Source organism: Akebia trifoliata, chromosome 10 (genome assembly GCF_017979445.1).
Source record: "Akebia trifoliata isolate Shusen 1 chromosome 10, ASM1797944v1, whole genome shotgun sequence".
NCBI classification, from domain to species: Eukaryota; Viridiplantae; Streptophyta; class Magnoliopsida; order Ranunculales; family Lardizabalaceae; genus Akebia; species Akebia trifoliata.
In genome coordinates this window covers 5,111,118-5,124,473 of record NC_141384.1, presented here as the reverse complement: position 1 = coordinate 5,124,473, position 13,356 = coordinate 5,111,118, and the positions used below count along the sequence as shown (strand labels likewise).

At 34.4% G+C, this 13,356-nt stretch overlaps 1 protein-coding gene across 1 annotated transcript; it reads left to right on the top strand.

The window, feature by feature from the left end:
- Window positions 1-1,151: 1,151 nt before the first annotated feature.
- GS1 (Haloacid dehalogenase-like hydrolase (HAD) superfamily protein) lies at window positions 1,152-8,613 on the top strand. The gene is made up of 6 exons (XM_086456739.1): window positions 1,152-1,326; window positions 1,428-1,652; window positions 6,682-6,742; window positions 6,952-7,099; window positions 7,267-7,346; window positions 8,362-8,613. Exons 1-6 carry the CDS (start codon window positions 1,245-1,247, stop codon window positions 8,501-8,503), a joined length of 738 nt encoding a protein of 245 aa, XP_086312865.1. The 5' UTR covers window positions 1,152-1,244; the 3' UTR covers window positions 8,504-8,613.
- Window positions 8,614-13,356: the final 4,743 nt, after the last annotated feature.

Sequence of the window (13,356 nt, the reverse complement as noted above, 5' to 3'; positions counted from 1 at the left end):
AATATTATGCATAGTTTTTAAACTCGTTTTGAAGTGTCATTTCTTCCATGAACGAGATTGAGTTGTTTTGAACGAGTTTTCTGATTCGTTTAAATGGTCTCATTCAACAATGAGACAAATGGACCATGATTTTAAATCTCGTCTGATACATTTGACTTGTCTATTTGTCTTGTTGGTGGGTGATATCAAGGCGTATTAAACAAGTCATCTCAATATAAGACTAGATTTAAAACCATGATATTAAGGTAGAAGATTGGTTTTGAGGAAAATGAATGGGTTTGAGAAAAAAAATCAAGGGTTTTTAAACTCAAGTTAAAGATGACGTATGAATGGGGTTGAAGATGAAAAATCAGCTGGATTTGAAGAAAAAATGATTTTTTAATTATTATTTATATTGTATCCAAATAAGATATTTGATAAGTTAATAGGATTTGAATTCTAATATTTATCTTGAATATTCATCAAATTCTAATATGTATTAGAATTTGAGTTGAGGGTATGTGCAACCCAGCCCGAAGTTATATATTAATATGTAAATATTTTTATATTAATTATAACTTTTTTATTCCATTTTAGTATTTTGTCTTGTGGACAATTAGTTATTAACAATGTGACCTTTGGTTTAGTATGATTTGTCTAAATATTCTCCCAATGATAAATTTGAAAGTTGTACGCAATTTTATTTACTAATAGTTTTATTTTTTATGTTGTTTATCATTTTTAAAATATAAAATTTATCTACTAATCAAAATGAAATTAGGGTTATTCAACAAATTCAACCCAACCAAACAGCCCAAAATTACCTAACTAAAGCTAATCCAAACTCAACCCAATTTTGAAAGATCAAGCTCGAGTTGAACTTGGATTAGTGAGCTTAGGCCTGATGGGTTGATTAACCCTCCAACCCATCAAGTTGTTGTCCCAAATGCATTCAATTTGTATCAGTTTACTGGCGAAGAAGTAAAGAGCGAAAGCTAGCTAATCCAAAGTGCCAGTTTTGATAATCCATACAAGGCCAACAACCCTTAGTAATATTAGAAATCTTACTAAGTTTGTCAATGTAGTCTAATTCATAAAGTAAGGCTTGCTCAAGTAACAAACTTGAAAAGTAAGGGAGTTTTTGTAATACAATTGCAACAGTTAGGTCTCCCGGTAAATTTCTCTTTCTAGAATTTCGGGATTTCTCTCAAATCCATCAGTACTCTTCACAGAGCAGAACCAAGTGTCAGATCCCGACGTTCTCAATGGCGAACCCTTCCAACGAGATCCCAACGATACGAGGATCCATTTCTCACGTAATCTTCGACATGGATGGTCTCTTAATCGGTAATTTTCTCGAACACTTCGTAGTCAAAATTTGATCTCTTCGTTTTTTAGATCTTCATAAGGTTTTTGATGCATTTTTTTTCCTGTATCTATGTTTGCAGACACGGAGGGTTTCTACACTCAAGTTCAAGAGATTATATTGGCTAGATATGGAAAAACTTTTGATTGGACTCTTAAGGCAAAAATGATGGGAAAGAAAGCGATTGAAGCGGCCAGGGTTTTTGTCGAAGAGACTGGAATTAGTGATTCTCTTACTGCAGAGCAGTTTCTGGAACAAAGGGAGGATATGTTGCGGGATTTGTTTCCAACTTGCAAGCTCATGCCAGGTCTGATTTCTTATCCACTTTATGAATTATATTAATTGGATTGTGTTTAGTAGATTTGATTTTGATAATAGTTGATTGAGTTGTTATAAGTTGTAACAATGTGAATCATACAGATCAGGGAAGATATTAGTTAAGTTAGATGTAACTCTTTGTTTTAAATCTACTTGTATAACTTGTAGATCTGAAAATCGATTCTAAAATTGCGGAAATAAAAACTTAATGAGAATTGAAATTTGAAATGCCAAAAAAAAAAATCATACCTCCGGCCATTGATTCTCTTCGCACTTCTTCTCACTGGTTCTCTGTCTCGTTTGGCACTTTCAAAACTCAGATTCACTCTAGATAGATGGTGTAAGACTGAAGGAGAGATTGAGTGAGGAGTTTGGGGACCAAATGGATGTTTTATAGCCAAGCTTGACCGAGGCTTCCATTAAGCACTCGTCCACGTCTCAGTCCGATACTACCACTTCATCTATTCGTGGGTCACGTTTATAAGCTTCAAGAAACGTGTTGAAGACATTGTGGACCACTTCAAGTGCTCCGAAAATAAGGGGTTTTAGATCTATCCGCGAGAATTGGGAGCTAACATTCTCCTACTTGGTCTACAGTACAAATGTCTTCTCTTAAACCCATTGATAATCTGTATTAAGTAATAAATACATTAATCATCGCAATAAGTCCTCTAATGACGAGTATTACCTTCCATGTATTACAATGTATTTATTTCTTAATGAATAAATCCTATGTTTATTCTTGGTCTTATATAGATGAATTTTCTCAAAATTAAATTAAGGTGCACATAAATATGAGAAAAATATCATAATAATTAATAATTTCAATAAAATAATATTGTTCATACAACGAAAAATTATATAATGGAATCAAGTCCCATATTCACTACATGATCCTTGAATTTCAACGGTGACATGCCCTTAGTCAAAGGAGCAACGATCATCAATTCAATGCTAACGTGCTTAATGATCACTTTCTTTTCTTTAACATGTTCCCTTATGGCTAAATACTTACACTGCGTTTGGATAGAGCTTTTTGACGACTTCTGCTCTTGCGGGGAGCTAGCAAACGTTTGGATAGATTTTTGCTTTGGCGTGGAGAGATTTTTGCTCTTGCGGGGAGAGATTTTTTGCTATTTGTGGAGAAGCTTCAAAGACCTGCTCTTCCGCGGAGAGGTTTTTTGCTCTTGCGGGGAGTGATTGAGCTTTTGCTCTTGCACGGAGAGGTGTATCCACACAGGCCCTTAATGTCGATGTGCTTACTTCGACTTTCACTTTTATTGTTCTTAGCCATAAAAACAACAGCTGAATTGTCGTAATACATCTTAATGGTCTAGAGATAGAATCCATAATTCTAAGTCCAGATATGAAACTCCTAAGACATACATCATGCAAAGTAGCTTCAAAATAGAAAACGAACTCGGCTTCCATAGTGGAAGTGGCAGTCAAAGTCTGCTTAGCACTCCTCCATGATACAGCTCCACTGACCATCATAAAAATGTAACCTGATGTTGAGTTGCGTGAATCAACACAATCGGCAAAGTTAGAATCTGAGTAGCCAATTACTTCCAGATTGTCCGTCTGTCTATACATAAGCATGTAGTGTTTAGTTCCTTGAAGGTATCTTATTACTTTCTTTGCAACTCTCCAGTGGTCTAAACCTGGATCACTCTGATATCGTCCCAACATTCCCACAACAAATGCAATGTCAGGTCTTATGTAGACTTGAGCATACATTAGGCTTTCGATAGCAGAAGCATATGGAATGTTCTTCATTTGTTTCCTTATAAAGTCGTTCTTCGGGCATTGGTTCAAATTGAACCTATCACCTTTCACAATGGGAGCTACACTTGGTGAACAATCCTTCATCCGAAATCTCTCTAAAATTTTATTGATATAGGTTTCTTGAAACAGACCCAAGATGCCTCGAAATCTGTCTCTATGCCTTACCCATATCCTTTATATTGAAATTTTTAGAGAGGAATTGTTTTACCTCATGTAGCAAACCCTTATCATTAGTTGTTAGAAAAATGTCATCCACATATAAAACAAGAAAACAAATTTCACTCTTTCTGACCTTCTGGTATATACATTGATCCATAATGTTTTTTACAAAATCGAATGAAGAAATTACATTATAGAATTTCAAATACTATTGGTGGGATACTTGTTTCAAACTGTAAATGGATTCCTTGAGCTTACAAACCAATTGCTCACCATCACTGGAAAGGAATCCTATAGGTTGTTTCATGTAAACCTCCTTTAAATCTCCATTTAGAAATGCCGTTTTCACATCCAAATCAAAATGGGCTACTAATGCCAAAATAACGCGCAAGGAATCTTTCTTAGATACATGAAAAAAAGTCTCTGTATAATCGATTCCTTATTTCTAAGTGAATCTCTTAGCAATGAGCCTTGCCTTTCATCTCTCAATGTTGCCTAAGGAGTCTTTCTTTGTCTTAAAGACTCATACATATAATGAATTTTGCACCATTTGGCAACTCAACAAGATTCCAGACTCCGTTACTTTTCATAGAATTCATCTCTTTTTTTTATAAATATAAATATTCATAGAAATCATCTCTTCATGACATTGTACCATAATTCTGATTCTTTGCAACTCATGGCTTGTGAAAAGGACTCGGGATCATTTTCGACTCCAATGTTGTAGTCAGATTCTTACAGATACACAACTTAATCATGGGGAATTGCTAATCTCTTTGTTCTAATAGACCCTCTTAATGTTATACCACCATTTTCCTGAGAAGTATGTGGTTCAACTCGTTGTTTAAAAGTTCTTGTCAACTCTTGAATTACCTGATCTACTGGAATGTTATCAACAGTTTGTGAAATTTTAGTGATTGGTTGTTTAACACCAGTTTGGACTTGAGGGGTGTTGTGAACAATAATCAATCTATCACTTGAGGTGGAAGGTAGAGATTCTGAATGATCCTTCTCAAAATTTATATTCCTGATTTTATCGCTCCCACTGATCAAGTCATTTTCAAAAAACTTTGCATTTCTTGATTCCACAATCCCAATAATGTGAAATGGACAAAAAATATGTAACCTTTAGACTTTTCAGTATATCTAATGAAATACCCATTAATGGTCCTTGGGTCCAGTTTCTATTCTTGTGAATTATAAATTCTTACTTCAGATGGGCATCCCCAAACGTGCATTTGTCGCAAACTCGGTTTCCAACCTTTCTATAATTCAAATGGTGTTTTAGGAACAGCTTTAGTTTGAACTCGGTTTAATATATACACTGTCGTCTTAAGTGCTTCAGCCCGCAAGGAATTAAAAAGATTGGAGTTGCTTAGCATACTTCGCACCATGTCAAATAATGTTCGGTTTCTTCTTTCTGCTACACTATTCTGGTCCGGTGAACCAGGCATGGTGTATTGGGCAACAATCCCAAGTAGTCCTGTTAATGGATTGGGTTCAGTAACTCCTTGTTGGCTGGTACCGTCAGGCTCCACAAACCGTAACAATAGTAGGATAATGCCATTTTGGATAAAATATCCATGTTGGGTAGTAGTAGTTCTAGGCACCACATCCAAGTAGATCTGTTAATGGATCACGTCTGAATCATATCAGGGTTGACCCAACATCGATCCAATGAATGGAACTTATATGATTTGTGGGGATATCGGATTGGATGGCATGACCCAACATTGAGTTGAATAGTAGATTATTAATCTGTCTATTAACCTGTTATATTGGATCATGGTTCCATGGCTTGGACTTGATCAATTGTACCAATGCCCCATTTTGTATTTAAACCAACTATTTGGCATTGATAACATGAACTTGATTTCACCATTCAGCCCCATCTAGAGCTTACATTTTGTCTAGGCATCTGTTGTCAGATCTTTTCTTATTACCTCAATTCACTTCCCTTTCCCCTTCTCGATCTTTTAGAACCCTCATCTTGCACCAAGCTAGTATTGTCATTGGTATTTGTTGTACTCAGTCTTTGTTTTTTTTTAAATAATAAAACTAAAACATGATGTCTCCACCCCGTATCTGCACTGATATCTGTATCATATTCTATTGATTCTGGCACTATGATCATGTACAAGTTTAATTGATGAGATGCTTATTGTTTTGTGTGTTCACTGGAATCTTTTGAGAAAGGGACCTGGCAGTCTTCTGCCAATCAATTTCTTTATTGGTTTAAGTCTCATTAGTTGAAGTTGCCAGCTAACTTAGTTGGTGAAGTCTATGGGAGATGATACGATAGACCTGGGTTGTATTCCCGCTATCACTGAGTTACTAATCTCATTAAAAACAGGCTTACCAATATAAAAAAAAGTTCCATTAGTCATTGCTAGATTTCTGGTACTACCTTGTGGGCCTTATATGTTTGTGCCAATGAATCCAATTTTTTTTACGAACCTCTAATGCCGTGCCATATTGCACATTGGGTTAGATGAATCAGATTTGGGATCATCTCCGTTCTCTGTTTGGTGTATTGGGTTGCTTAATTCATACTATTTGTTCCCTCTTTGAGTCTTGGCTTTATTAGGGCTCTTCTTTTGGTGAGGCTAAGCTGATTTTGTGGAGCATTAGTCCTTTTGAAATCTGTAGGGGTATTCGGAAGGAGAGGAATAGGCAACTCCTTGAAGAGAAAGAGCTCCCTATCCAAGATTTAATTCTTTCAATTATCGCTTTTTTGGAGGAAAGTTTTTAAGCTGTTTAGGGGTGTTCTTTGAAGATTTTCTTGTAAGACGGGATCTGGTTTGTAGTTTGGTAGTTTGTAGTTTTTCTTGTCGTTTGGTAGGTTGTAGTTTTCTCTTGTGTGGGCTGCTGTGTTTTCGATCACCCTGCTCTTTTCTCGTTTTTAAAAAAAATTCTTTGCTTATCAAAAAATAGTAATAATAATATTGCACACCGGGCTGGATGAGTAACTGCTTTCAATTATCAGGCAGTAATGGTTTTGAGCTTTCTTCCTTCTCACTTTGGAAATTAATTTCTTCATTGCTTATAGTAATTTTTTTTTGGTTCATTTACAGGTGTCAGTCGTTTGATCAATCATCTTCATGCAAACAGAGTACCCATTTGTGTGGCCACAGGGTAATATTTTATACTTCCTTCTCATTTTCTTTTAATTTGCATATATCTTGCATACATAGCTGGACCTGGTGCCTTGTTTTGAAAGAGATTCAGAGCATATTAAAACTGTTATACTTCTTTTCTTTCTTAGTGGAGTTCCAGTCGAGCTACTTTGACCATAAATATGAAGAATTTGCTAAGCAATACTTTCCTGAATGTGTATTTGGCAGTTCTCACAGACGACATTTTGAATTGAAAACACAAAAACATAGTGAAATTTTTACAATGATGCATCATGTAGTTCTTGGTGATGATCCAGAAGTTAAACAAGGCAAGCCATCCCCAGATATATTTCTGGCTGCAGCCAAAAGATTTGAGGTACAATTAATTATTCCCGAATCTAAACTGTTATTACTGTCGAGCTTTTCTGTGGCGTTATTTTGTTAAGTCCAAATAATTTATTTGCAAGGTTTATTTTTAGCTCTGACACCTGTATTGCACTCTCCTGTATCTAAACTGTTTGCAACAAATTATGGGTGATGTAGGATGGCCCTGTGAATCCAAATAAGATTCTTGTGTTTGAAGATGCACCCTCAGGAGTTGCTGCAGCTAAGAATGCTGGATTGTAAGTAGCTTTATCTTTACGTACCGATTCTGTCATTCTCCATTTGCCGATTTCCCATGATCAGTACTTTTTTTTTTATTTGAGATTCTTAAGTGCCTAAAGCAGTAATTATTATTATTTTTTCTTTAAATGAATGCCACATTCTCTAGAGTGAAAACTCGATTAATTGTATTTTATGCTCTGTTAAACATATGATATTTAGCATAACTGACTCAATTAAACTGGTATTTTAATTTGAAAGGAAGTTTGGACCGTATTTCAATATTTTTTAAAGTAACTAAAACAATTGAAACTGCAACAAATTTTTTGAAAGGCAATGCTTTGACCCTACTGATCTTTCCTCATATCCCTTGGAAGCTTTCTTTAAGAAATTTGTATTTTAGACAAGATTTAAATTGTATGAATGTTCTTGCGATCTTCGGTAAACAGAATACCATCTGAGTAAGACAGTAGAAACCTGAAAATAAGCCCAAAAGAATTACAAACGGTTTTATATAGAAAATACATCCACTTCTATCTTCTTCTATAACAATAGAATATAATATGAGAATGAAAATCAGACGGAGAAAATCGTCTACATTCTCATTACAAAGGGAAGAAAGAAATCAGCAGCCCAATTAGTTCCCCCTCTCGCATATTGAACCATAGAATCCTTGAAATGTGTGGAAGATCAAGATCTCTGTAGGGAAGTTGCGTTTGAAATGGGGAAGTTCCAGAATAAATCGAACGTGTGTGTCTTGGACTAATTTTACTAACATTTCTTCAGGTGTGTCTTGGATTAATTTTCCTTAATATTTCCTACTAAATGAGATAAGAGTAATTGAAATCAAAGAGTAAGGCGTTGTCCAATGAACACTCCATCTTCACGCATAGGTACTTATTTATTTTTAAGTAGGATTCTCTGCAACTAAGGAAATTACGGTTAAACTAAATTCACTCAATATTAATGAAGTCTCAGAACTTTCCTCTCATTCTCTTTTCTCGGACTGAATTTCTGATCATATTTGATGTGCAGTTCTGTAGTTATGGTCCCAGACCCAAGGTTGGATAGTTCTTATCATGCAGCTGCAGACCAAGTTTTGATTTCTTTATTGGAGTTCAACCCAAGTGACTGGGGCTTGCCCCCTTTTGAAGATGCAAGTAATGGAGATTTGTAAGTGGAAATATCCATAAGTTGATTTCAAAATCAATTTTATTGGATCCAGCTGAAATGGCGCTCTTCATATTATTTATGTTCCATGTTAATGACATTATTCCATCATTTTTTGTCTATTTCTAACTACGAATGTTCAAACTGGGGCTTCAGTGCTTCGTTTTACATTCACTTAAAGCTTACTTTTGACACTCCTTTGTTAAAGATACGAGGAAATTACACCGATATTAATTCTGTAGTCGCTAGATATAAAAATAGCATGCTGATTTTGTAACTCAACCTGACTGGGTAACTCAAAAACTCAATGACGTGCCAGGTGCAAGAATCACATATTTTTTTTCCCTTGGAATACATAACTGCACATGTTTTATGGGGATGTTAAGTTGTGTATCTCAAGGGAGAAAATCTATGATTCTTGCAGGGTACACGTCAGTTGAGTTTCAAAATCATTACATAAAAATATACTCAAGTCAGGAAACTTTGAATGTGTGTGTGTTTGTGGGTGTTCTCACGTAAATGTATATGATACGGGGAGCGTTAAATGTTACTCAAGAAGGACCAGTTAGCTAAGCGGTAAAGTCATTGGGAGGATGTTCCCAAAGGTCTTACGTTCAAGCCCCTTGAACCACCCTACTTCTTATACTAATATGTTAACTGTTAACCACTAATGCTCACGCAAATTTTTTTTACGAAATAGATGTCCGTACATCACGGGTTCACTAATTTTTCCTCACATCGAAATATCCAAAGTGGGTTGTTTGATTGATGATTCATAAAAGAAATGGTCAATTGGATCATTACACCAATCTGATTATTAATATTACTAATAACTTTAATAAACTATAAAGACTGAATTGGGAGATACCAAGTGTTGTGACTGGACCCACAAGACTTTTGTTCAATGGGTCATGAGATATTAGAAAACAAAAATAAATAAATCTAATGGTGGGATATTCATAATTTTGCAAAGAAAGCGTGAAAAATAATATAAAAGATAAGTAGATCATTATTGAAAATATGGAGGGCACTTATGATCCTAAGTGGAATTCATCGATATTATCTTTTGTATGAAGGATTATGTGAGAGTGGGTCAACATGTACCTCTCGTGCCACAGTTTAGGTTACTAAACACAACCCCCTCCCAAAATAAAATTAAAGAGCCGTGATAAACTTATCATGCTCTTTGTTTGTTTTCTGACGTGGACGTGCATAGAACCATAGATCTTTTCTTTAGGATACACAAGGAAAAATATCTGATTCTGTTCGCAAGTCACGTCAGAACGTCAATTTACTTGTAGTAAGAAAAAATAAATAAAAAACTCTCTTACATTTTCCTAGGAACAACCCAAATGGGTACGAATTTTTCCAAATAATTCGTTTTCCTAAGATCATTTTTGAAAGAATTCATATTTGTCGAAACAAATTTTTTTCAATAATACATTGACCCTTACGGAATATCCTCCCATCTCTCAATTTTACATTGATTTTCTAGAAAATGAAGTTACAACTTTTTTTTTTTTAAATTGATTCTGAAGAAGTCTATGTTTTCTTCATTCCATCGTCATGATGTAATCATCTTTCCTCATCCCTTTTTTCCTTCCTCCAAATATAAATTAAGAACAAAAAAGTCAACCTATTTCAATTATAAAAAGTGTCTTAAAAGTCCTGATCTGATACGAATAGAAAATTCTAGGCTAATAACAAATTCTTAAGATTCTGAAAGACGCATCCCTAGAAAATTGTTGAGGTTGTGAGAATTCTAAATAGAATAATAATTTATGAAACATCAAAATCAAATCCTAGTGCCCCACCTTGACGGTAACCGCACGTGCATGAGTCGGTGAGTTGACACTTTCGACGTGACCTCTTTAGAACACAGATTTTCAAACTGTCCCTTTTGGATTCCCAATCAGAAATTTTCTTATAATAACTGCACGCGATCTTAGTACGCGGCTGACGTGGTAAGAATAGAGAACTGCACACCTTTTTTCCCGTGTATCCCGATGAAAACTATCTATGATTCTGTGCCCTTAACACGTCAGCCGCATATCCAATTACATGTATTCATCACGACTCAAATTGCTTACAAAATAATTTTTGATATCATTTATTCAAAAAATAAAGTCTTATTATTATTATTATTATTATTATTATTATTATTATTTTTTAAAATTTTATAATCATATATCCATGTGGATAGGATAGGGATCGGATCTGGGCTTTGCCCAATTCATAGACCATAATCTTGTCCAAGGACATGTGCACTGCCGACACATCATACACGTCAGGTAAGTGAGGTTATCCATGGACTAGTCCTAGGGCACGTGTAATGTCGACACATAATACACACTAGGTAAGTGAGGGTGAGTCACTGAGGAATTAATGTTAATATTGGGTATCAAACTCACGACTTACAGGCATTAACTGCATATTGGTCCAAAATTTCCATTGAGCCTAGGTGAGATCCTAAGGAATTAATGTTAATACTGGTATCAAACTCATGACTTACATGCATTAACTGCTTATTGGTCCAAAATTTCCGTTGAACCAATCCCATGGGGTTTAGTCCTTCCTTCTTTCATTAAATGAAAATTTTACTTTGTCCAAATTACTATTAACTAGAATTATTTTGTACTTAAACATAATTTATCAAACTATCTTGATAAATTTTATTGTATTTGATGATCACCTACTACAACTCGAGATAGTTTGAGTCAAAGCCAAATTCACAATTGCATTCAATTTTTCTATCTAAAAATTCATTATAAAATTGTATTTTATTCTTGATCATGTCCACAAATGAATTTAATTTTATTTTAATATAAAAATTATCGTGTTCTTTTCAAAAATCGTATCATATTAAAGATGTTTGAAAGTTGAAAGAGACAAAATCTTATAATTGTGGACGAGACAAATTTGAAGGCGCTTGATTTTATATAAAAGAGAAAAAGTCAAATGTTTTTAGCTAAAAGTTGAAAAGGGAAGGCATTTAAGTTATTTTTTATTAGATTTTGAGTGTAGAACAAGGTCAAGAGTTATGTCATTAGTTTGAAAATAAAAACAAAACTTGAAGGATACATCTAAATCATCCTGATTATGATGAAATATGTGAAAATGTTGATAGAAGAGGACATTATAACCTACCCAACTTAATCTCGCTTCGCAGTTAGGTCACAATGCACGTGTGAGGATTCCAATAAATTATATGGATTAAAGTCAGATCGAATCGATGATCCACTTGGGTCCAACTAGGTTTTATGTGAAAATCTGTTCAATTTCAACTAGTAAGCCACTAATTTTTAAGAAAATAATTGAAGGATTTTTTATGAAAAAGTACGGATATTTATTTATTTATTTTTTTAATAAATATAAATGTCCTCAACCAAATTGGACCATTTCTTTCAATAAGGAGCGCATGCAAGTGTACAGTGAGTCTTCTAGTAGTATTAATTATGACATTCAATTAGTGTCCCTGTCACTATCAGGCCCTGTGTCCAGTTTCTTTTTAACAGTCAGTCTCTCAGTGATCACTACTAGTTAGAAACACCAAAGCTACTGTTTTTTTTAAAGCAAGAGTCCGACTAGTTTTACTAACTTAGTAAGATTTCAACCCTTATTAAGAATCATTGAGGTCACCGTTTGGCATCCAAAAACATGATACGAATATCCGATGCCTAAGGACTGTGCATGAGAAAATTCTATTGACTTTGAAAAAGAAAATTCAAAAAAATATTATTTTTTCATAATTGAATTTTAATTTTAAATTTGAGAGTTTCGTAGAAGTTCAATAGTCGTCCATTTTTAATACCTTAGATATATTTCTGAAAAAATTATTTTTTGAAATTTAGAGGGTTGTGATGCCAATAGGGGCAGAGCCAAGAGGGGCGAGACGGGGCAAGTACACCCCCTTTCTCAAATTTTTAAATGTTCTACAAGACTAGGACTGGCAATGGTTTGCTTCAATACCAAATTAATACCATTTCAATACCGATCCAAATTTTTTAAATATACCCGATCCGATTGGATTAATGAATATGCGAACCGAAGCCGATCTGTTTCCTTCCATCATTAATCTGAAACTATTTTAATCTGATCCGGACACATGCCTTATTTTCATGTTATCGATGTTTAAATTTAAAATAAAATATAAAAAAATCCACTTTTCAACTACAAATGTAGAGGGAAACCAAAAAGACTAAAACATGTTATCTATATGTATTTATATGAAATTAAGAATTAAAAAAATATGAGAATATATTTGAATCGGATATTTTCGGAGTGGATTGGGGTATATCTGAATCTGATAAGAAATTGTATCAAATCTAAGATTTCAATCTGAATCCGATTTTTCATGTTTTTTGGATCACATAAGTTCAGATTGATTCGGACATTGAGTATATTTTGGATCATTGTCAGCCCTACTACAGATCCTTACTGTAGTTAATATTGGAAATAAACCCATGTGTTTTAAAACCTATGACATGCCCTCCTCTCACAAGTCACAAAAGAGTGTTGTCAGGGGCGAATTTACATTGTAGGGCAATGAGGGCATTTGCCCCCACAAGAATTTTCAAAGTCTACTAAGAGTAATAAGCTATTGAGACAGATAATAACGATGGATAAATAAATCCATCGCTATTGTCCCCTCAATTTTTTTTTTTTTTTTTTTACATTCTTGTCCCCATAATTTTTTTTCCCACTATTAGTTGCCTCCACATAGGTAAAATCCTAGTTATGCACCTGAGTGTTGCCCTCTGAAAAATATTTCTAGTACATCTTGTAGACATAAGAGGTTTGTTATGAAACCTCAATGCTATGTTGTTTGGAGTCGTTACTATTCTTTTTTTGAAATGACTG